The 21,733-nt window shown below is 42.4% G+C and overlaps 1 protein-coding gene across 2 annotated transcripts in view; it reads right to left on the bottom strand.

Annotated features, from left to right (window-relative positions):
- Positions 1–21,733, bottom strand: part of GNAO1 (G protein subunit alpha o1) — a 160,866-nt gene that overhangs the window by 17,994 nt on the left and 121,139 nt on the right. For both annotated transcript variants that reach the window (XM_075838711.1, XM_075838710.1), the window contains exons 4-6: positions 17,417–17,577; positions 6,359–6,487; positions 4,104–4,233 (exon numbers count right to left, since the gene is read on the bottom strand). In XM_075838711.1, the coding sequence (XP_075694826.1) occupies positions 4,104–4,233; positions 6,359–6,487; positions 17,417–17,577 (420 nt within the window). The remainder of the gene's footprint in view (positions 1–4,103; positions 4,234–6,358; positions 6,488–17,416; positions 17,578–21,733) is intronic.

Genomic DNA, 21,733 nt, shown 5'->3' with positions numbered 1-21,733 from the left:
TTTATGCAAGTCATTATATAAAAAGAAGATTGAGCATGGACATAAGGTTACAGCTCATACAATTAAAGCCAGAGAAGAACCAGAATCAGACTATGAGGCCATCTGCACAAGACAAGATCCTTCAACACAGGGCACTCCCCACTGTGACTTCTAATGTACGGCTATCTAAACATGAAGCTTCATACCTGCTGAATTTGAAGGGTCTCTCAATGTCTGCAGGATAAGTAGCGGTGTTAGAAAGGGCCGGACGGCAGAGGAAGAAAAGTGCTGAAGACGCAGAGGTGTTTGGAGAAAGAGAACCGTGCAGGCTGTGCGAGTTACTCCCCAGCAGGACCATGAGAACAGAAAGCAAGTGACCAGAGACGCCAAGCACCCAAAAACACCAGACGGCAGGCCACACTAGGATCAGTTACGGCGTGCGGTTAGTGACGAAAACCTGACGAAGGGACCCGTTTACTTCTCTGCCAAGTTGCTGCGCAATACTTGACAATGGGAGAGGTGCAGGTCAACATTACCCAAGATAAATAGTAGGACAGAAAGGACCTGTATCGAAAAAACCCGCATTCTTTCTTTTGTGCAATTTTTTTTAGAAGAACTTCTTATGGAAATATACAAAAAACATGTACAAAATAAGCCTGGCGTGTGAATATAAAACAAACACGTATCAATACAGGTTATTACAAGATAATCATTTATGTCACATACACGACATCAGTTACTTTAGGTTTAATTCAGATACCAGATTAGAGAAACAAGCTAAACTTTGACCAAACTCGGATTGTCGCCTCTCCTCCCCCAAACGGTTGCAGAGATCTGACCATTCTCCACCAAGTAGGGTGGCAGTCCGCTAACTGGACAACCACCATATATTTTCAGCTACGGAACCATATACTTTCCTAGGATAATGTGCAACCAAGGGGAGAGTGCGTGGAGTTCACGGATGTAGCGCTTCATGGGTGTGGTGGTCATCAATATCATTTCTAAAAACAAATTTTGTTCTCATATTTGCGCTACAATCCGTTTATTCTCGAAAGCCGTAATCCCGCCAGTGGAGAGAAGGAGATTTACAGTAACACTTGCTGAGACAGGACATCATTTATTAACTAATTTCATTTGGAATCCAACGTGAGAAATGAAGACCTAACAACCGTTATATAGTAACTACCACAAGGCCCACAAAGATTGACACATTTTGTAAAGACACATTCACAAAAATAAATTCGTACAAGTTTCGTCTTTTTTTTTTTTTTTTAAGAAAATAACATCAATGTAATAAGACATGCAACATCAAGACCATACCTGTAAATATTAGCTTTTGCTTGTCCGGTTTAGAAAACTCATGTTCAAAACCCCATTAGGGAGACCCTCATATTAGCCAGAGCAGCAACAAAAAACGTCTCTTTAAATCACATACATACAAATGTATGAATTATATCAAATCTTTCATATAATTTGTACTGTAGTTGCAGCGCTTCACAGGAATAACTGCACACAGAACAATTAATATGACATATTTACGCAGAATCTGTGTTCATTACATGGAATCTAACCAATAAGGCCCCATTCACATCAGGTTTTTTCTCTACTTACAGTGTATACGCCAGGAAAGCACACGGAGGCCAAAAGAGTGTCCTTTTAGCCTCTATCGGGCTGGTATACATCAGTATACCGTTTTATTTTAGGTATGGACTAGTGTAGTAGACTACTCTATTCAATCCAACGGGATCCCGCAAAAAACTAATACTGCGCTGTTTTTGCATGGGAGTCTATGGGCGACGGATGCCACTGTATGGAATACGCTACAAGCATCCGTTAAACATATACGTCATGGGCTTCTCAATGGCATCTGTCACCTATAGGTTATTATGACATCGGTTTAAAGAGGCTCTGTCACCAGATTATCAGATCCCTATCTCCTATTGCATGTGATCGGCGCAGCAATGTAGATAACAGTAACGTTTGTTTTTTTTTAAAAACGATCATTTTTGGCCAAGTTATGAGCAATTTTATATTTATGCAAATGAGCCTTTCTAATGGACAACTGGGCGTGTATTGTGTTTGTAACATCTGGGCGTGTTTACTTGTTTTACTAGCTGGGCGTTGTGAATAGAAGTGTATGAGGCTGACATTTGATGCGGACATACACTTCTATTCACAACGCCCAGCTAGTAAAACAAGTAAACACGCCCAGATGTTACAAACACAATACACGCCCAGTTGTCCATTAGAAAGGCTCATTTGCATAAATATAAAATTGCTCATAACTTGGCCAAAAATTATCGTTTTTCAAAATAAAAACGTTACTGTTATCTACATTGCAGCGCCGATCACATGCAATAGGAGATAGGGATCTGATAATCTGGTGACAGAGCCTCTAACGTATACATCATAAAAAGGTCATGAGAGTTCATGACGTATCCGTTAATAGTCTATGGGTGACTGATGCCACTATTAGGCTTCCATTTTTAATTTTTCCATTGACATAGCCGTTATCGGGCATGAGTTGTACTTTTTAATCGCATTATATTCTACCATATAACTTACTGAAAAAAAAATATTGGAGAGGTGGGACGGAAAAAAACAAGTCCTCCATTATTTTTGGGATTTTACTTTTACGGCGTTCACTGTGTGGTAAAAATTATATTAACTTTATTCTGTGGATCAATGCAATTATGGAGATACCAAATTTATGAAAAATATAAATAAATTATGTTTTACCACGTTTACAAAATATAAGACATTTGTAAAAAAAATAAATAATAAATTTATTTTTTGGGTCGCCATATTCTGAGACTTAGTTTTCTGCCGATAGAGCGGTGTGCGGGCTTGTTTTTTTTTTCAGGGCGAGCTGCAGTTTTTATTGGTACAATATTGGGGTGCATATGACTTTTTGATCACATTTGAAAAATGGGAAAAAGGTTTTTCTTTATACTTTTGATATTTTACTTAAACATGTGATTGTTAAACCAAACCGTCAATACTTACCACCTATCCTTCCCCCCCGGTGATCCAGCACTAAGGCAGCGGCAGCACTGCCGATGGTTGTTTACATGCACGTAGCATGGGACCGCTGCAGTGAAAGAGGGGGCTCAGTGGTGACTAATCGTATTTCAGGGATAATACAACACATGACCACTGAATCTCACTAGACTGATTGGCTGCAGCGATCACATGCTACGTGCATGTAAACAACCACCAGGAAAGCCGCCAGAGTCTCAGCGCTGAATCGCCCAGGGCTAGGTTAGTATTTTTTGTTTTTTTTAATTTCCAGCCTCTACTTAAAAAATTTCACCTCCCGGATAACCCCTTTAATGGGAAGACAAAGATGGCAGGCTCTGGGGACATTAATAGGCCCCCAGTTTGCCATGACAACCATCAGCACACACCCCCCTCTTTCTAACGACATCTAAGTGGTAAAATATCCGGGATCTGAGTTATCTCCGATCTTGGCTGTTAGAATGAGGTGTGGGCTGTATCATTCAGCCCACACCTGCTGGAGCGGGCTCAGCTCATCAACCCGCTCCCTATAAAGGTGGTCTGGTTTAGCAAACCTATTTTTCTATTATTTTTGGGGAATTATCAGTTATTCAGAACCTTTATCAATTAGTCAGAGTTGAGAGCAGCAACAAAGAGCGTCTCTCTCTCTCTCTCTCTGTGTGTAGGATCTAGCACGCCTGTGCTGTACATGGGGGGGTCCATAGCTAGGATATGTCATCAATATCTTATCAGTGGAGTTAGGAAAGCAATGTGCCCTTTTGGCTTTTTTGCAGTGGCCCCATTGCCAGCCCATTTATATTTAATATTTGACTACGTGGCCATGAAAAAATACGAAGTGGAGCTGAAGGGGCACCAAACGTTCGCAATCAAAGTACAGCCCTGACGTAATAAACCTATAGATCATTAAATAGATAGAGAAGATTATATGATTTCCCCTGATCCTTACATTTACAAATATTACCAAGTTATGGGGTCATATCCACAGGATCCAGATCACTGCTCAAGACAAATCTTAGGCCAGTAAAATATACACTTCTAGGACGAGTCAAAAAAGCAAATATATACATGGATTGAACAAAAAGTTCTATTGAAAATATAAGACTCACCGTGGTCTCATCTTCATGAAGAACCTGATCGTACCCACTCAGAGCCACACAAAAGATGATCGCTGTCACGTCTTCAAAACAGTGAATCCATTTCTTCCGTTCTGATCGCTGTCCCCCGACATCAAACAGCCTAACAGAAGATCAACAGGATCAGTTACCGCAAATAAACACGAATAAATCACACAGATTCTCATCTTCTTAATCTTCATGGGGTTCTCTCATAGAGACTTATTGTCTCATGAATCCCTGGTGATCAGCTGGGGAAAGCTACAGCTTGCCATACATTGTAGAAATGTTTTATTACATGCAGAGGTGTAGCTTCACACAATCACACATTGATGACCTATCTCAACAGTAGTCCCTGTATGATATATCACTGGAAACCCCTTTAAAAAATAAAATAAAAAACATTTCAAAAATATAAAAATGTAATAGAAATTTTGGCCACTAGAGGTCAGAAGCGCTTATGCCCAGTGAAGGACAAGAAACAATCACACATCATAGTCTGATCCGTTAATCTCTAAAGTCAATCATAGAACAAAGTCTTTTTTTTTCGTACAATGTGCTGAAGTGAAGATTATTTAGAAGACATTTAAACAGAAAATTAATATTAGTTAATGTGCCAGGCAAAGACTATTACATCCATCTAATGACATGTATAACAAGGTCCGATAGCAGAAATCCTGTGCGGACGTCGTACCCCCTGCTAAATGCTGCAATTATTACAAAGGTCTTAAACCCTCTGAGGATTGTCTCTCTAAAACTCAGTCTATCCTCGGGGAGTTTACTTTTTTATTATTAGGGGGGGTTTGTTGCGTCTGTAGGGTTAATTTATTTATAATTTATTTTTATTTCTTCCTTCCTAGCAGCCCCATTAATAATTCAGAATTCCTTGTGTAAGGCTTAGGGGCTACACAGTAAAATTCGGTCACACGAGTAGCAATAAAATTGCCGGATTTGGGGTTTCAGAGTGAAACACTGAGGTCGCATTGTGGTAATCCTGCGATTATATAGCATCTCGTGCACAACCAAGTGTCGCTATGTAGTCCTAGCCTCGGCCCGGGTATTCATGGACACTTGTATGTATGACTGGCAGTGACATGGATAACAGGGGTAACCGGCATCAATGAATTAACGCCTGAATATCTAGGTTTTGGGTGTAGCTAAACTTTAATCAACAGCCGATGATGTACCAATAACTAACGTAATTTAATTGCCAACATTTTATTTTATTCTTGATAGGCTGTTCTGCTTAGTTTTTAACACTATAGGTTTTTCTATTGCAGATCCCACGGATATTGGTGTGATCGACCAGCAGACCATCCCTTACCGTTTGTCATTAGGGTAATTTGGATTGGACATATTGGATTTCAACCCATTCAATCCTATTGTTTTTCCTGCTGCGTTTTGTGGAATCTTTAGGGGTTCAAATGTTCCAACAATAGCACTTGTCCACCCTCTGTTTCCACCGCCATATTCACTATTTTGCAGGTTCCTGGCAATCCTATTTTCCTGGAACCTCTACTGGGTGGGGAAGGTTTCCCTGCCATCTGAGAGATTTTAGACATATATAAATGGTATACCTTAAATTATAAGGGTCCTCTAGGAGGGGTTACCACCGTAAAAAAACTTGAAAGGAAAGAGGCTGCGAAGTTGTTCCGGTTGTAACAAGTTATCACCTATCCACTGGAAAAGTTGTAATTGTTAGATCGGTAGTGGTCCGACCACTGGGTCCCCCACTACTTGCCAGAGCGGGGGTCCCGTGTCCCACAATCCTCTCAACAGCAGGACCGCTTGCAGGGAGGAGATGAATAAATAGAATGGCAGTGGAGAACGCACCATGCCGCTCTTTACGTACGCTATGGCACTGACGCAAATTTCTGAGCGCTGTGCTCGGCAATTTCCGTCACTGCCATGGACTTTGAACGGAGTGGCAGGGCGGATGCTCGGCCGTCGCTCTATTCAACTTCTGCCAAGCAGTCTTGCTGCTGGAGGGAACAGGAGACCCCTGTTCTGGCGATTGGTGGGGGTCTCCGTGGTCGGACCTCCAGTTGTCGGACTTCCACCGATCTGACCGTTATCACTTATCCAATGGAGGGACAATAACTAGTTACAACCGGAATACCCCTTTAAGGAACAACTTCTCGTGGTGAGGAATTTTTTTGGGCTTTCACTTGACCAAAGTTGTAGTCAACCATTCACAGCGTGTTTTTTGTTGTATCACAGAAATATAAAACTCTATTCACACCACTGACCTGAAGTGAAGGTTTTTGAAGGTGAAGTGGGTTTCTACAATGCCAGTGGTCTTCACTCTGGTCCGCAGAATGTCTTGCTCTGTGGGTTGGTAGTCGGGTGCTCCGATCCGATCTAAGCTGTCTAGGTAGCTACAATGATACAAGTAGTTACTTCAGGACATGCTTCATAGGTGTATAAAATCTTGGAACAAGGTCCAGTAGACAGAACATTAGCATCACATTCAAGCGCATTATAAAGTGATCTATTAGGAATGAAATATACATCAGATCGTCCCCAGGTGACTGGATTACCATATCATGCAGCACTAATAAACCATAGGGACAAGTGTATGTAAAGCAGGGAATGTACTTGGATTCATTCATATCCAAATCTTCTTCCCATACAATGAAATCTCTTCATAATCATCTGCAGGTGGCGCTGTTACTACTTCTGTCCATAGGATAACGCAAAAGTGTCTTATAAGAGGAGCTGATGTGTCATTTAAGTCTTTGGGGCTACTTTTTTTTTTTTCTGCCCGGTAATACATGTCATGGTTCGGAACAATGTGGTTCGTTTCCTTGCGGCGCTACGTGAAAATCAGAAATGAAATACTGTGATATCATAGAAATATACCAAATGTAAGACTCCACTCCATCCATAACCATGATCTCAAAATGTGCTTGTAATATAACTGTTCCAATATGTATGACAGGTTTGTGCGGACATGAAGTGTCCCAAAATAAATAAAATGACATGTCAACAATCTTTACCTTCGAGGAGTTGAATAATATTAAAAAGGGTCTGCCTTTAAAAACAACAGCGCCACTCCTGTCCATAGGCTGTGTCTGGTATTGCAGCTAAGGCAAAGTTCACACTTGCGTTGTATAATCGTTTACTCGGATCCATTTTTAGATCAGAATATGGATCAAAACCGATCCGTTAAAAATCCCATTGAAATCAATGGGATTTTTAATTACATCCATTTGCGCCTGTTACGTTAGTCATCGGTTTTTTCTTGTTCCAAAAAATTGATGTCTAATGGATAGGTTATTTTTATCATTGGTGTCCATGTAACACGGATACAAATGGACTGTAATCCGTTTGCATCCATTATTTTGATTTCAATGGGATTTTTAACAGACCCATTTTGATCCTTATTCTGATCTAAAAACGGATCAGAGTAATGGATTATACAGCGCCAGTGTGAACTTAGCCTAACAAGAAAAATGAAACCAGCCAGGCGCTATATAAATATGTGCATGTTCTACTCCACATGTAACCATCTGCGCCTGTTTTATAAATGCGTCATATTAAATCCCAGTATTGCTTGCAGCTATTCGCAGTAGAAGCGTGCCCTCGTAGCGTCATTAATGTCAATGCAAATTCACAGGCAAGAAAAAACTCTTCTCTTTACAATCTACCTGCAAAGTGTCAGCAAAATACAGACGACTCTTCTAATAAAAAGTACCTGTCCTCTGACATTAACAAAATAGGTCATAAAAATAATAATAATAATAATAATACAATTTCTGTTTTTTTTAAACTTACGTACTGTTTGGCAAGCTAGTAGTCAGGAGACGGGTCAGGTGATCCATCTTGGCCAATAACTAAAGAAGTATGTGCTTTGCATATAGTGCAGCTTTTATGTTAGCCTGGGCCATTCAGTGGGCGACATTGTACCCATTAGGGAATTTGATAGATGCCATAATGTAAAGATAGAGGCCACAAAGCTACTATAGGAAAAAACGATTGGGATGTTAAAATCCGGCCACCATAGGACCGATTGTAGATTAATTATTTAGTCCACTTTGCCCGATGTGGCCCCATCAGCGCTATCACTTTATGGTTGGTGAGGTTACTAGAGTGATGGGACAACTTGCATCATTTTGTGTTGTACTGGGCACGAGAAGTATAGCAGGCGACAGTATTGGCTACCAGTTGCCTGTGTAGGCCTCGCATTATAAATAAGGCAACCTACACAGATGTAGCAGAGCCGAATCTGACAGTGGGCACAACTGGATTAAAAGGTGAATCTACAGAGTTTTGTTTACTCAGTAGGGGTGATTTATTAATATTGGGGCAAGAGGTATAATAGATTGTCTGTACAGAGTGTGGCAGATTCATCAGAGGGCAGGGGGCACACCGGCCCATGAACCTCGTGTAGGCTTAAAAATCGGGCCTGGCTCGGCTGAAGTATAATAGTGGTTGAAAATGTTGATAAAGGGGTCGCTCTTGGCATGAATCTGGAGCAATATCCAGCGCCACAGTGGCTTAATAAATATGATGTCCAGCCTGAGCTCCATATTGTTTAATCTATTTATACCAGAAATGTGGCATAAATACATCGATAAAATCTGCCCCTATCATTGTGGACAAAAAAATTCTGCCAGAGGACACCAATCCACTACCCCCCCCCCCCCCCTCCTGAATTAAACTGTATTTGCACAACCAGGAAAACATAATTGATAAAACAGAAATTCGCAAGATGACATTGATGAATTGTGCTGAATTTCGATGATTTTTCGGAGAAAGCAGCTTTGTGATGATAAAGATAGTCTGGGTGCAGACCGTCGAATACCAATCCAGTATTCAAAACAGTATAGAGAGAGCAAAGAACGGCAGCACTTCTACAGGTTCAGTGAAAGCGGTGGACTTTATTCACCTCGCAACGTTTCAACCTGTTGCAGTGCTTCGCTTCGCCTCTCCCTCTATTTACTATTACCGCAAATCAAGTACTCCTTGACTTAAAACAATCCTACGAAAAATGCTGAAAAATATTTAGTACGACCTGTAGCAGACAGCAGCGGGCCCCCGGGAAAGAACACTATGTGGGCCCCTTACTCTCCATTAGCTCACCAAAGAACACCCCTTCATGTCTCTCTAACAATTCATCAATCGCCCAGACCATACATGCAATCCAATAGATAGTACAAAGCTGCTTTTAAGTTTGCAGTGGGCCCCCTACCTACTGGGCCCCTGTGCAGCTGCACACGTTGCACCAATGACATGTCCGCCCCGGAGTACGACCTCCGCATTCAGCTACATCTGTGGGACTATTTTGCCAGTGTTCGCTGGATGCAAAACATTGTGACTGTAGTTATTCTGTAACATTTTCTCATTTTACCAGAGAAGCTTCGAATCAAATGACAAAACATGAAAAATAAAATCGATACGACAAACACGGAGTTCTAGATAATGGGGCAGATTTACTATTCAAAATGTGCCAGGACATCCTGTGCGCCACATTTACTAAACGTTTTAGACACTTTTGGCGCAGTGCCCGACAAGGGGTGTGGCATAGCAGGAAAAGGTGCGTGGTCTAATAAAAGGACATGTACGCCAAATTTATCATACAGCGTTTACCACTTTCAGAAATTTGGCGCATCTTCTGACTGCCTGGTCCTGGTAGGTTTACACGGTCAAAATCGTCAGTATTCGTAAATGTGCCCCATTGTGGTCTTCTAATTTGTGAATCCACCAGTCATTTTATATAAAACAAATAAAAATCTCCTGGTCCTGGCCTTGAAAACACCATAAACATGGTGCCTTACATATCAGAACTATCTCATAGTTCCCATAGCAACCAATCAGAATTCAGCTTTCATTTTCTAACCTGCACTGGGAAAATGAAACATGGAATCTTATTGGTTGCTATGGAGAACAGGGACATTCCACCTCAATAACAACACAGAGTTTATGGTAGATACAAGGACACATATGTGATGTATGAAAATTACTGTAAGCAAAAGGTGGAGGCATTGCCCATGGCAAACTGGAATACTGCCGAATGAAAGATTACAAGGAAAAAAAATAAATGGGAACGTCTCAGTCAGGAGGACACCATTTTGGCATACATTTGGCTAATGATGGGCTTGTCGGCACATATGTTTGGAAGTGCCCACGATATATATGCTGAACGCGCGTCACAGCCATGATATGGTTTAGTGCTGTGGTACATTTAGGCCAAATGCACACGCGCATATTTTCCTGCGACAAATCCACAGTGCAAATTAGTACCAGAAAAGTAAATGAGATTTCAAGTAATCTCATCTACATGTTGCAGATTTTCCGCACGTAAATTGACCTGCGGTGCGTATTTCAAAATCTACAGCATGTTGAATTATCTTGTGTTTCTGCCTCAGAATTGTGTGACAAGTTTATAAGAAAAAAAACCACACCAAAATCCACAGAATTAAACCGCATCAATACGTAAAAGCTAAATTAAAAAATGCATCAAAAAACGCACCATAAAGTGCGGATATATTACTTGTGTTTATCTGCGGTTTTGATGCAAATTTTCTGCACGAAATTCCACACAGTGTGCATGTAGCCTAAGGTTCTCTTCACACGACAGGGTCCGAGTGTCGGCCGATAAAACTGCTGTTTTGCATCCGTTCCGGGCCGTGTTTCCGTTTTTTAACGGCCGATTTTGACCCATTTTTGCATTCGCTTTTTTTTCTCTGTCCGTTTTAAAAATGGATAAATTTCATTCGTGAATTTTTTTTGCCACACACTGCCCTCTGTACATTATGCCACACACTGCCCTCTGTACATTATGCCACACACTGCCCTCTGTACATTATGCCACACACTGCCCTCTGTACATTATGCCACACACTGCCCTCTGTACATTATGCCACACACTGCCCTCTGTACATTATGCCACACACTGCCCTCTGTACATTATGCCACACACTGCCCTCTGTACATTATGCCACACACTGCCCTCTGTACATTATGCCACACACTGCCCTCTGTACATTATGCCACACACTGCCCTCTGTACATTATGCCACACACTGCCCTCTGTACATTATGCCACACACTGCCCTCTGTACATTATGCCACACACTGCCCTCTGTACATTATGCCACACACTGCCCTCTGTACATTATGCCACACACTGCCCTCTGTACATTATGCCACACACTGCCCTCTGTACATTATGCCACACACTGCCCTCTGTACATTATGCCACACACTGCCCTCTGTACATTATGCCACACACTGCCCTCTGTACATTATGCCACACACTGCCCTCTGTACATTATGCCACACACTGCCCTCTGTACATTATGCCACACACTGCCCTCTGTACATTATGCCACACACTGCCCTCTGTACATTATGCCACACACTGCCCTCTGTACATTATGCCACACACCGCCCTCTGTACATTATGCCACACACTGCCCTCTGTACATTATGCCACACACTGCCCTCTGTACATTATGCCACACACCGCCCTCTGTACATTATGCCACACACCGCCCTCTGTACATTATGCCACACACCGCCCTCTGTACATTATGCCACACACCGCCCTCTGTAGATTATGCCACACACCGCCCCCTGTAGATTATGCCACACACCGCCCCCTGTAGATTATGCCACACACCGCCCCCTGTAGATTATGCCACACACCGCCCTCTGTAGATTATGCCACACACTGCCCTCTGTAGATTATGCCACACACTGCCCTCTGTAGATTATGCCACACACTGCCCTCTGTAGATTATGCCACACTGCCCTCTGTAGATTATGCCACACACTGCCCTCTGTAGATTATGCCACACACTGCCCTCTGTAGATTATGCCACACCCTGCCCTCTGTAGATTATGCCACACCCTGCCCTCTGTAGATTATGCCACACCCTGCCCTCTGTAGATTATGCCACACCCTGCCCTCTGTAGATTATGCCACACCCTGCCCTCTGTAGATTATGCCACACACTGCCCTCTGTAGATTATGCCACACACTGCCCTCTGTAGATAATGCCATATATGGACAGTGATGTCAGGGACTTCTCCTGGAGCTGAATGCTGTGGCCCAGGGATTAGGGATTACGCTCCTACAGGGAGCAAAAAAATCTCCTCCTCCTCCTCCTTACATGCACTTCGCACTGTGAAAAGGAGAAGAGAGCGAGTGGCAGAAATCACGGCCATCACTCGGATCACATCCAAGTGGCAGCCGTGCTTTACTCTGCCCCATAGACTTCTACGGGAACCGTGCGGCCGGGAGATCGGCCCAAAATAGGGCACGAACCATTTTTTGATGGCACGGTTTACCGGGCCGTTAAGAAAAATCTGCCGTATGAATTGCCCCATTTGGGGTCGATTGTTCCTACTGCGGCCGTGTGACGGCCCTTCAAAGAACGGTCGTCACACGGCGGAGAATCCCTGTCGTGTGAATAGGGCCTAGGGCTATATTTAAACAAGCATCACACTTTTTAAACAGAGCGAAACGTAAATAATGGGACAATCATGAATCTCTTAAACCTGTTTTTTCAGCATATCAGGAAAATGCCGGGAAAAGCAGCGTTTTATTTTGCTATGAAGTAACCTATTTTATTGGGAGAAAAATCCTAAAAATAAAGATTTTTCCTGAATTTATTATTCTCCTACAGTGTGAGCCGCACTTACTATACCACGGATATGGTCCGGCCTCCATTTTATCTGATGACATGTAACACAGAGGTGCATGAACTAGTTCATCTTCACAGGCGGCCTGTATTTTACACAGATCCATGCAGTGACAGATCCAGTACGGGCATTATTTGTATGTGCGGCAGATGACGGGAGATACAGCTCGCCAACATATGAGTACACAGATTCACATCTTTTCATATGATCTTCATCTCTTGGCAGCAGTCATCGAGAGATCTCAGGGTTGCTACGGAAACCAGGGATTTATTAAGATGCTGAGGGATTGGCTCGGAGCAATGGGGCAGCCTCTAACAAGGAAATATTACAGCTGGGCAGCCATTGCCTTTCTCCATGTTATTTGTATTACAGGAGGGAGGGGGGGGGGGGGGGAGTATGAGAAAGTGAGCCCCCATCCCCCATGCTGCTAGTTAAATAACCCCTTGCTTGATGAGAGAAGAGGAAAGGGCAGGAGAATGGAGGAAAGAGGAGGCGGTGGCAGCAGAATGATTCACGGAGAGTCGTGGGCGGTGTTGTGGGGAGTGGTTGGATGATGGAGGAGCTGTTATCGCCAGTATGGAAGGATTACAGCAGAGCTCTGTCCCCGTATGTTACAATAAATACCGTAATTTGCATCCAAATGCCTCGATTTTCCCCATGGCAACTTTTATATGCCCGGTCTGCGCAGCGGTAGAAAATCTAATCCCTCAAAAGCAAATCATAACCCGTTTTTTATGCTTATAGATACAATGCTGTGCGGTTTAGAGGCCCTATACAAAACATTTGCGCATCTACGATTATTATGACTATGTAACAAATTTGCTGGTTGCTTTCTAGTAGTGAGGAGAAAAACACTGCAGTGTAAAGGGGGCTGAACACCCCCCACTGACCCAGCTATAGCACCATTAAACCCCTTGGCACTGCCTGACGTGCACACAGAACATGTCATGTTTTGCTTTGCCTAAAAGACATCATGACATAAATGTACATCAGGGTGATGGCGCGGGCACAGATGCTGTGATTGACAGCCACACTATTGCTGGAATTGCCAAATTCTAAAAAAAACGATGCCATTTAACTCCTTAGATGCTACAATCAGTATTTATGAGAAGTATAAACAAAGCGAGGGGTCTGCCTTACACACCCGTCAGCTCAGGCATTGCGACCGCCACAGCGGACTGTTCATAATAAAGGCCAAAAGGAGTTAAGCGCCTCACTTTTGCCTGTAAGGGCAGAAGCAGAGGGGAAATGATCAGTCAGGGCAATCCTCCCCAGCAGACCTGCAGTCTTCAACTGAAAATAGTTTCACCGGATTGATCTTTGGAATATACAGTCTCCAGTGACAAACATTGAACTGCATTCCCCCCTCACCCAAAGTCTCCCAACTTATTTTGTTACTTAAAGAGGCTCTGTCACCAGATTTTGCAACCCCTATCTCCTATTGCAGCAGATCGGCGCTGCAATGTAGATAAGAGTAAAGTTTTTTTGTTTTTTTTTTTTAAAACGAGCATTTTTGGCCAAGTTATGACCATTTTTATATTTATGCAAATGAGGCTTTCTAAAGTACAACTGGGCATGTTTAAAGTTATGTCCAGGTGGGCGTGTATTATGTGCGTACATCTGGGCGTTTTTACTTCTTTTACTAGCTGGGCGTTGTGTATAGAAGTATCATCCACTTCTCTTCAGAACGCCCAGCTTCTGGCAGTGCAGACACAGCGTGTTCTCGAGAGATCACGCTGTGACGTCACTCACTTCCTGCCCCAGGTCCTGCATCGTGTCGGACGAGCGAGGACACATCGGCACCAGAGGCTACAGTTGATTCTGCAGTAGCATCGGCGTTTGCAGGTGAGTCGATGTAGCTACTTACCTGCAAACGCTGATGCTGCTGCAGAATCAACTGTAGCCTCTGGTGCCGATGTGTCCTCGCTCGTCCGACACGATGCAGGACCTGGGGCAGGAAGTGAGTGACGTCACAGCGTGATCTCTCGAGAACACGCGGTGTCTGCACTGCCAGAAGCTGGGCGTTGTGAAGAGAAGTGGATGATACTTCTATTCACAACGCCCAGCTAGTAAAAGAAGTAAAAACGCCCCGATGTACATACACAATACACGCCCAGTTGTACTTTAGCAAGCCTCATTTGCATAAATATAAAAATGGTCATAACTTGGCCAAAAATGCTCGTTTTTAAAAAAACAAAACGTTACTCTTATCTACATTGCAGCGCCGATCTGCTGCAATAGGAGATAGGGGTTGCAAAATCTGGTGACAGAGCCTCTTTAACTAAGCCGATAGCGCATCTGATGGAAGATGGGGCACCTAAAAATTTTCATCCAGCAAGTAACATGGCTAGAGAAGTGTAAAAACACAGTCCATTTCAACCTAGTCTCCTACAGTGTTGGTCTAGAGGACGGCAAAAATAGACCCCCTGAGGCAGAACTTTTCCGACCCCAAATATAGCAATCAGAATAAATCCCTGTATCAATGATCAATGTCCAATCTAGTGCTCATATCTTGTAATATTATATTTTTCAAGAAAGTCCTCCAACCCATTTTGACCTCTTTCAGTGAAAAACCCATCCCAACATCTTGTGGCAGGGCGTTCCATAGAACGACTGCTGTTCCAATAAAGAGTCCCCTTCTATGATGATGGCAAAAACCTCCTTTCATCCAGACCAGGGGTCTCAAACATGAGGCCCCTGAGGCAGTCATCTGCGGCCTGCACGGCACCGTGGCTCCCGAGACATCCCCGGGACAGCAGAGAGCAGACCAAAGGAGGAGCACCCCACCCACACCCTGTAGAACGCCCCACACTCCCCCTTCCTGTAGATAGCTCCATTAGGGCTCTCTCTAGGAGTGGAATTCCCAGGCAGTGCATCGCAAAAAAACGCTCTGGCCGGGGATTCCTCTCCTGGAGGGGCCCCTGACGTCACTGTCCTGTCAGGGGCTCCTCTTGGACCAGACTCCCCAGCCAGAGTATTGTTGACACTCTGGCCAGGGGTTCCGCTCCTAGAGGTGGCCCCTGACGTCACTGTCCATATATGGACAGTAACGTCAGAGGCTCCTCCACAAGAGGTATCTCTGGCCAGAGCATCGGCAACGCTCTGGCTGGTGATTCCACTCCTAAAGGGAGCCCAATGGAGCTATCTACGGGGAGGGGGGCTGTAGCTCTGTTGACAGGGTGGGGTGTGTGGGGCACCATCTACAGGGGGCACAGTGGCACTATGTAAAAGTGGCTGCCTAATCTTAACATTCTTCTGTCTGCCAACTGAGCGACCAAACTGCAATTAGCGTCACTTAAACTTGAAAACTGCATTGTTAAAATAAGCACATGGGGTATACTTGCAAATTTCTGGTCAAATTAAACCTAGCGGTATTATTATATTAACGTAATAGTGTTATAGTAATGTAGTATTATAGTAATGTAGTATTGTTATAGTAATGTGGTATTGTTATAGCAATGCGGTATTATAGTAATGTAGTATTATAGTAATGTAGCATTGTTATAGTAATGTAGTATTGTTATAGTAATGTACTATTATGGTAATAATTATTGTAGTATTGTTATAGTAATATAGTAATGTGGTATTGTTATAGTAATGTGGTATTGTTATAGTAATGTAGTATTGTTATAGTAATGTGGTACTGTTACAGTAATATAGTATGGTTACAGTAATGTACTATTATGGTAATGTAGTATTGTTATGTAATATGTTCACACGGAGTATTTTGCAGGAGGAATATCTGCCTCAAAATTCCGTTTGGAAGTTTGAGGCAGATTTTCCTCTCCCTGCACGCCGATTTTCACGCCGTTTTTCGCCCGCGCCCATTGAGCGCCGCGGGCATAAAACACCGCGAAATACACTTTCTCTGCCTCCCATTGAAGTCAATGGGAGGTCAGAGGCGTAAACGCCAGAAGATCGGGCATGTCACTTCTTTTTCCCGCGAGGCAGTTTTACTGCTCGCGGGAAAAAGACGCCGACGCCTCCCATTGAAATCAATGGGAGGCATTTTAGGGCCGTTTTTGCTGAGTTTTGCGACGCGGTTTCCGCATCAAAAAACTCGGCAAAATACTCAGTGTGAACCCAGCCTTATAGTAATGTGGTATTGTTATAGTAATGCGGTATTATTGTATCAAATTTGAACGGAATGCGGCCAGTCAACGTCACATTTTTTCTATATGCGGCCCATTTACCCGGCCGAGTTTGAGACCCCTCATCTAGATGTAGTAGATGTACCCTTTTTATAGTCCCAGTACTTTTATATCTTTGACGGATCTCTGTACTGACATTTACACATATTGACTAGGACATCTAATCCCCAATTTAATATTCTTACTGCACGGGGCATGTGGCTATCAGGAAATGTTGAATGGGTGGGCTATGATATACCATTTCAGCTGTTATATTGCTTTTTATTGTACCAGGTTAGCCAGGTTGTGGAGGTACCTGAAAGTATTTTTAAAAGGAATTGCTATCCAGGTGTCATACCCTGGAAGAAGTAGGGCAAAAGAGCCCTTGAGATGTAGTCATGATAGGACCCCTTGTAAAAGATTTAAGGGTGGGAGACTACTCATCAATTGGGCAAAAAGTTATTAAAAAAACAATTTGTTATTCCAATATAAGATTTTGTTCTAGAAGAAGAGCAGGTCACTTACTATTTAGCAGAGTCGTTAAGTTGATATTCCCTGGATCGGTTGAAGCACTCCTGGATTCCAGAATCTGACCACAGTCTTATCATGGCTGAAAGCAGCTCAGGAGAGAAAGGTTCCGTGTCTTCCATGCGACTCACCACATCGCAGACCATCTTAGCATCAGCCTATGATATAAAGGGAAAAACATTCAAATAACCGATGAAACAAAATACATGAACCCACCACAAGGGGAAAGAAATCTATGACTTATAGATCTAGCAGAGTCTGGGGGTGACCATCAACTAGAAGCAGCAAACAAGCTGTAACCATACCGTAGTATTAGATAACCAATATAATAAAGATCAAAATAAACGGCCATATTAACATAGCTGGGAAATATATAATTGATCAGCCGCACACCATTATAAGGTTTTTCCACCCTCACGCAAATGTTTATTAGAGATGCAGCCTGAAAATGTGGATCATTTATCAAAATTCAGCTGGGAAAACTGAAGATGGAAACTGTATGAGGATTCCACAGAAGTCGGATAATTAGACCTCATTTTCCAAATGAATTGACTGTAAACCGCTATCTTATAAGAGTACGTTCACACGCAGAGTCGAAAACGTCTCAAAATACGAAACTGTTTTCAAGAGAAAACAGCTCCTGATTTCAGAAATTTTTTGTGCCACTCGCAATTTTCGCTGCGTTTGCAACAGCCGTTTTTTGAGCTTTTTTCAATAGAGTCTATGGAAAACGGCTCCAAAAACGTTCCAAGAAGTGTCCTGCACTTCTTTTTAGCGGCTGTTTTTTTACGCGTAAAAATTACACCACGGAAAATGTCCGTCGGAACAGAACCCCTGCTTCCAATTTTTTTCGGCCATTTTTCGGGCATTTATGGGCCGAAAAATGGCCGAAAATAGGCCGTGTGGACATACCCTAACCGTGCGGCATTCTGAGCTGTCATTTTGCATCCAATAAACTCAATCTCCAGGCTCCAGAAGAAGAGAGATTTATATTCTAACCAAATACTACCATGAACTATTCTGCTTAAAAGCTATGTACACCTATGTAAAGAATTGTTTATTTTTTTTCTTTTATAAATTCTTTTATTTTCCATTTTTCAAACACAAAGAAGAAAATGCAGACATAATCAGCATTGACATCGGCTCACAGGCCAGCATTTGTAGGTACAATAAATGTTTATGTTTTATTAAATCAATGGGTTATGTGTTTTAAGCAACTTTCAAATTGACTTTTATTTTTTTTTTTTAAAACACGTTACTTTTTACGATACAGCTTCTCAGCCAATTCATCTAAACTGACGGCCCGGCGGAGAGCGGGTCGCGCCTGTCTCTTACACACAGGATCCCTAAGTTATGACCTTAGATGTGATCAGTATAAGCTGGATTCTGTGTACCAGAGACACGAAGGACCCGTTCTCTCAGCCGAGCAGCAAGTTCAGCTGAACTGACGGATTCGGTGGAGAGATTGATACAGCTTCTATGTATACAGGACACATAGAAGCTGTAACAAAAAAGTAAAACATAAATAAATTTATAAAACGTTGATTAAAAACAAATTGATTTAATTTAAAAAAAAATCTTCCAAAAGGTGTACATAGCCTTTAAAGACATAAGGAATACCGACACTTTGGAGGCCAAGAGTCAATAGTGGTCCAGGTGGCATGGAAATTGAGAAACAGTGACAGAAATCTCCACTTGTTTATCCATTATACTGTTGCACATCACGGTGGATCTAAAGTTTCCCATTTTCTCAGCAAAGAAAGCATTTCTGAGAATAACCTTATTCTATTTATTCTTTAAAGTACCTACAAAGTTGTAGTTCCGCTTCCAAGTAAAGCCATACTACATAGATGGAGTGGACTGTGTCCCAAGGTATGGCAGCTAAGGAAGTCCATAGACCAACCTCCTACCCCATGCAGATGAGAGAACCCAATGGTGGACTAATGCCAGGATAAGTCATTGGCAAGAAAAACATTGACACTTGATATTGAGAAAGGAAGATTGAAATCTCATAAATGCCTAGACATCATTTTAAATGGCATCACCCAAAATCACTTGTTTTAAGCTTGATCAAATCTCAAGGAACCGCATTAAGCCAAGTACATGAAAACAAAAAGTATATTAAATAGAGATATTGGATTTCACCACATGTAGTGTAGTCGTCTATGTAACTAAACCGGCAACCGGTACCTAAAGCACCGTGTGACATTCAGCTCTCCAGGCCGCAGTCGCACTGTGGGACGACTACATGGTACATTACAAGTCTTGTGTGTGACATTCAAGTCCCGTTAGAATATATGTCGCAAGTCAGGTAACGACAGAAACCTTTCTGGTCAAACAAAATACTTCTCGAGAGACACGTCTAAGATACATTTTCCATGTGATATCTACAGATACGTCCTGCCATGAATTTTTATCCATCTACATAGAATTCCACAATCGAAAGTTAATGCAAAAAAAAAAAAAAAGGGCACCTATCAAAACATAATATAACAGGACACAAAAATTCTGTTTCTAGGCACTGAATAGATTTGGAGCACAGTTCCAACACTATGTTAAAGTGAATATGTGCCCATTACTATGTTGAACCCCCGGGAAAACTAGAACAATCACTGAGGTAACAGAGCATCTGTCACATGACAGCTGCTCTACATTCTATGATTGGACATAGCATACATGAGTTGTTTTACATAATAAGTAACAGAGCCAAACCAAAATGTACACCTCACCAAGCTTCTGTACCCCCGTTTTGGGTTAGCAAGCCAAAGATTCAGGGCACAGCACCTAGATGTTATAACCTGCCAATTTGCTCATGTTACATCAAGCCTGGACTACGATCTTATCCTTATATTACAAAATGGACTTCTAACGTTGAGACCTGGCACTTGTATGAGTAACATTGTATAATGACTTCAGATATACTCTCTCAGCTGCTTCCACTTCTCAAACACCCAAACTCAGATACAAGTCAAGGAGTGGCCACCACGTCCAGACATCAGATACCCTCCTGCCGTGACACCACACAACCTCTGGGCACCATCAATTAAATCCTCGAACTACATGACTCAATCTAATAAATTATTTATCAATTTGACCCTAAATGATCATAGTAACCATATCTGATTCTATACTAAACACCAAGCAAGGGTGCCAACTGGACATTTATGGAAAAATTAGATCATTTGGGACCGGCCTACAGTCATCTGTTTACATGACCATAATGGACAAACCCCAAACTACCTAATTTATCAGACTGTCCTTCATCGACAGGCTTGAAATTACCCAATTTTTCATGTATGCGATGGGTTGGTGACCTCAAATTAAACTAAATCCTAATGGAGATAATGGGTCTTGCACACAAAAAACATGAATATGAGGTATAGAGAACCACATCCATGACCATGTCACCACCACCATAGGTAGGCATCATTCAGCACACAGGACAGTTGGTGATCAACACGTATCCACTAATTTCATTAGCGTTCAATATCTTACAGTCTGGAGTTTGATGGACCCCACCATAGAGTGCCATACGGTGGAGTCAAATACATCGACTGGCCCTTTAAATAATGCATTTCTGTACACATTTAATTAAAAGGTACAGTGTTAAGTATCATATTCTATACAAAAGACAGAACCCGTGTGGCAGCGATGAGAGTTAAATGACGTAACACCAGCCCCAATTCCCAGCACTGACACCTCGATGAGTGGCTTCATTAGATCCCAGAGTCCAATTAATTGTGAGTAAGCGGCACAACTCAAACGCTTCTCTCTGCAGGGCCGACTCCATGCTGGGTCTAACCTTTAACACAAATCCCCCTCCCTGAGCACAGTGGGCATAATTTACATTTGAAATATGTATCTTGCATTGGGCCTTATTTCCAGCTTCCTGTCCCCTGTGTGCCGTCAGGCTGCCCCTCCTGCCTTAGAATGTGCCCTCGCCATCTGTCTGCCAGCCTCTCCAAATATGGAGGTAGGGGTCCATTTAATGAAAAGCTTAGAGGCAGCAAACTTACAACAGGGAATGTGAAGAGATGTGAACAGGGGGAACGTGGAAGAAACAACACAAGGGTAATTAGTCTTATGAACAGTATTGAAAAGCTAACAGATTCTGCTGATAGCAGAGAACACTAGCCTTCTAAAATGATATATAGTCTTCTGCTTAACTGGGAATTGAACAAACTGGGTTACTTTTTTAAGGTGTTTGCTAAGGAATTCAGAGATTAGCGGTTTTACTATTAATTTTTCCCTAACACTATTGACTTAAAGGGGGACATCAGAAACAAAAAATTATAGATTTAAAGGGATTGTCCG

The sequence above is a fragment of the Rhinoderma darwinii genome, chromosome 9 (genome assembly GCF_050947455.1).
Source record: "Rhinoderma darwinii isolate aRhiDar2 chromosome 9, aRhiDar2.hap1, whole genome shotgun sequence".
Taxonomy (NCBI): domain Eukaryota; kingdom Metazoa; phylum Chordata; class Amphibia; order Anura; family Rhinodermatidae; genus Rhinoderma; species Rhinoderma darwinii.
Note: the sequence above shows the minus strand (reverse complement) of the source record. Positions and strands in the feature narration are given on the sequence as shown.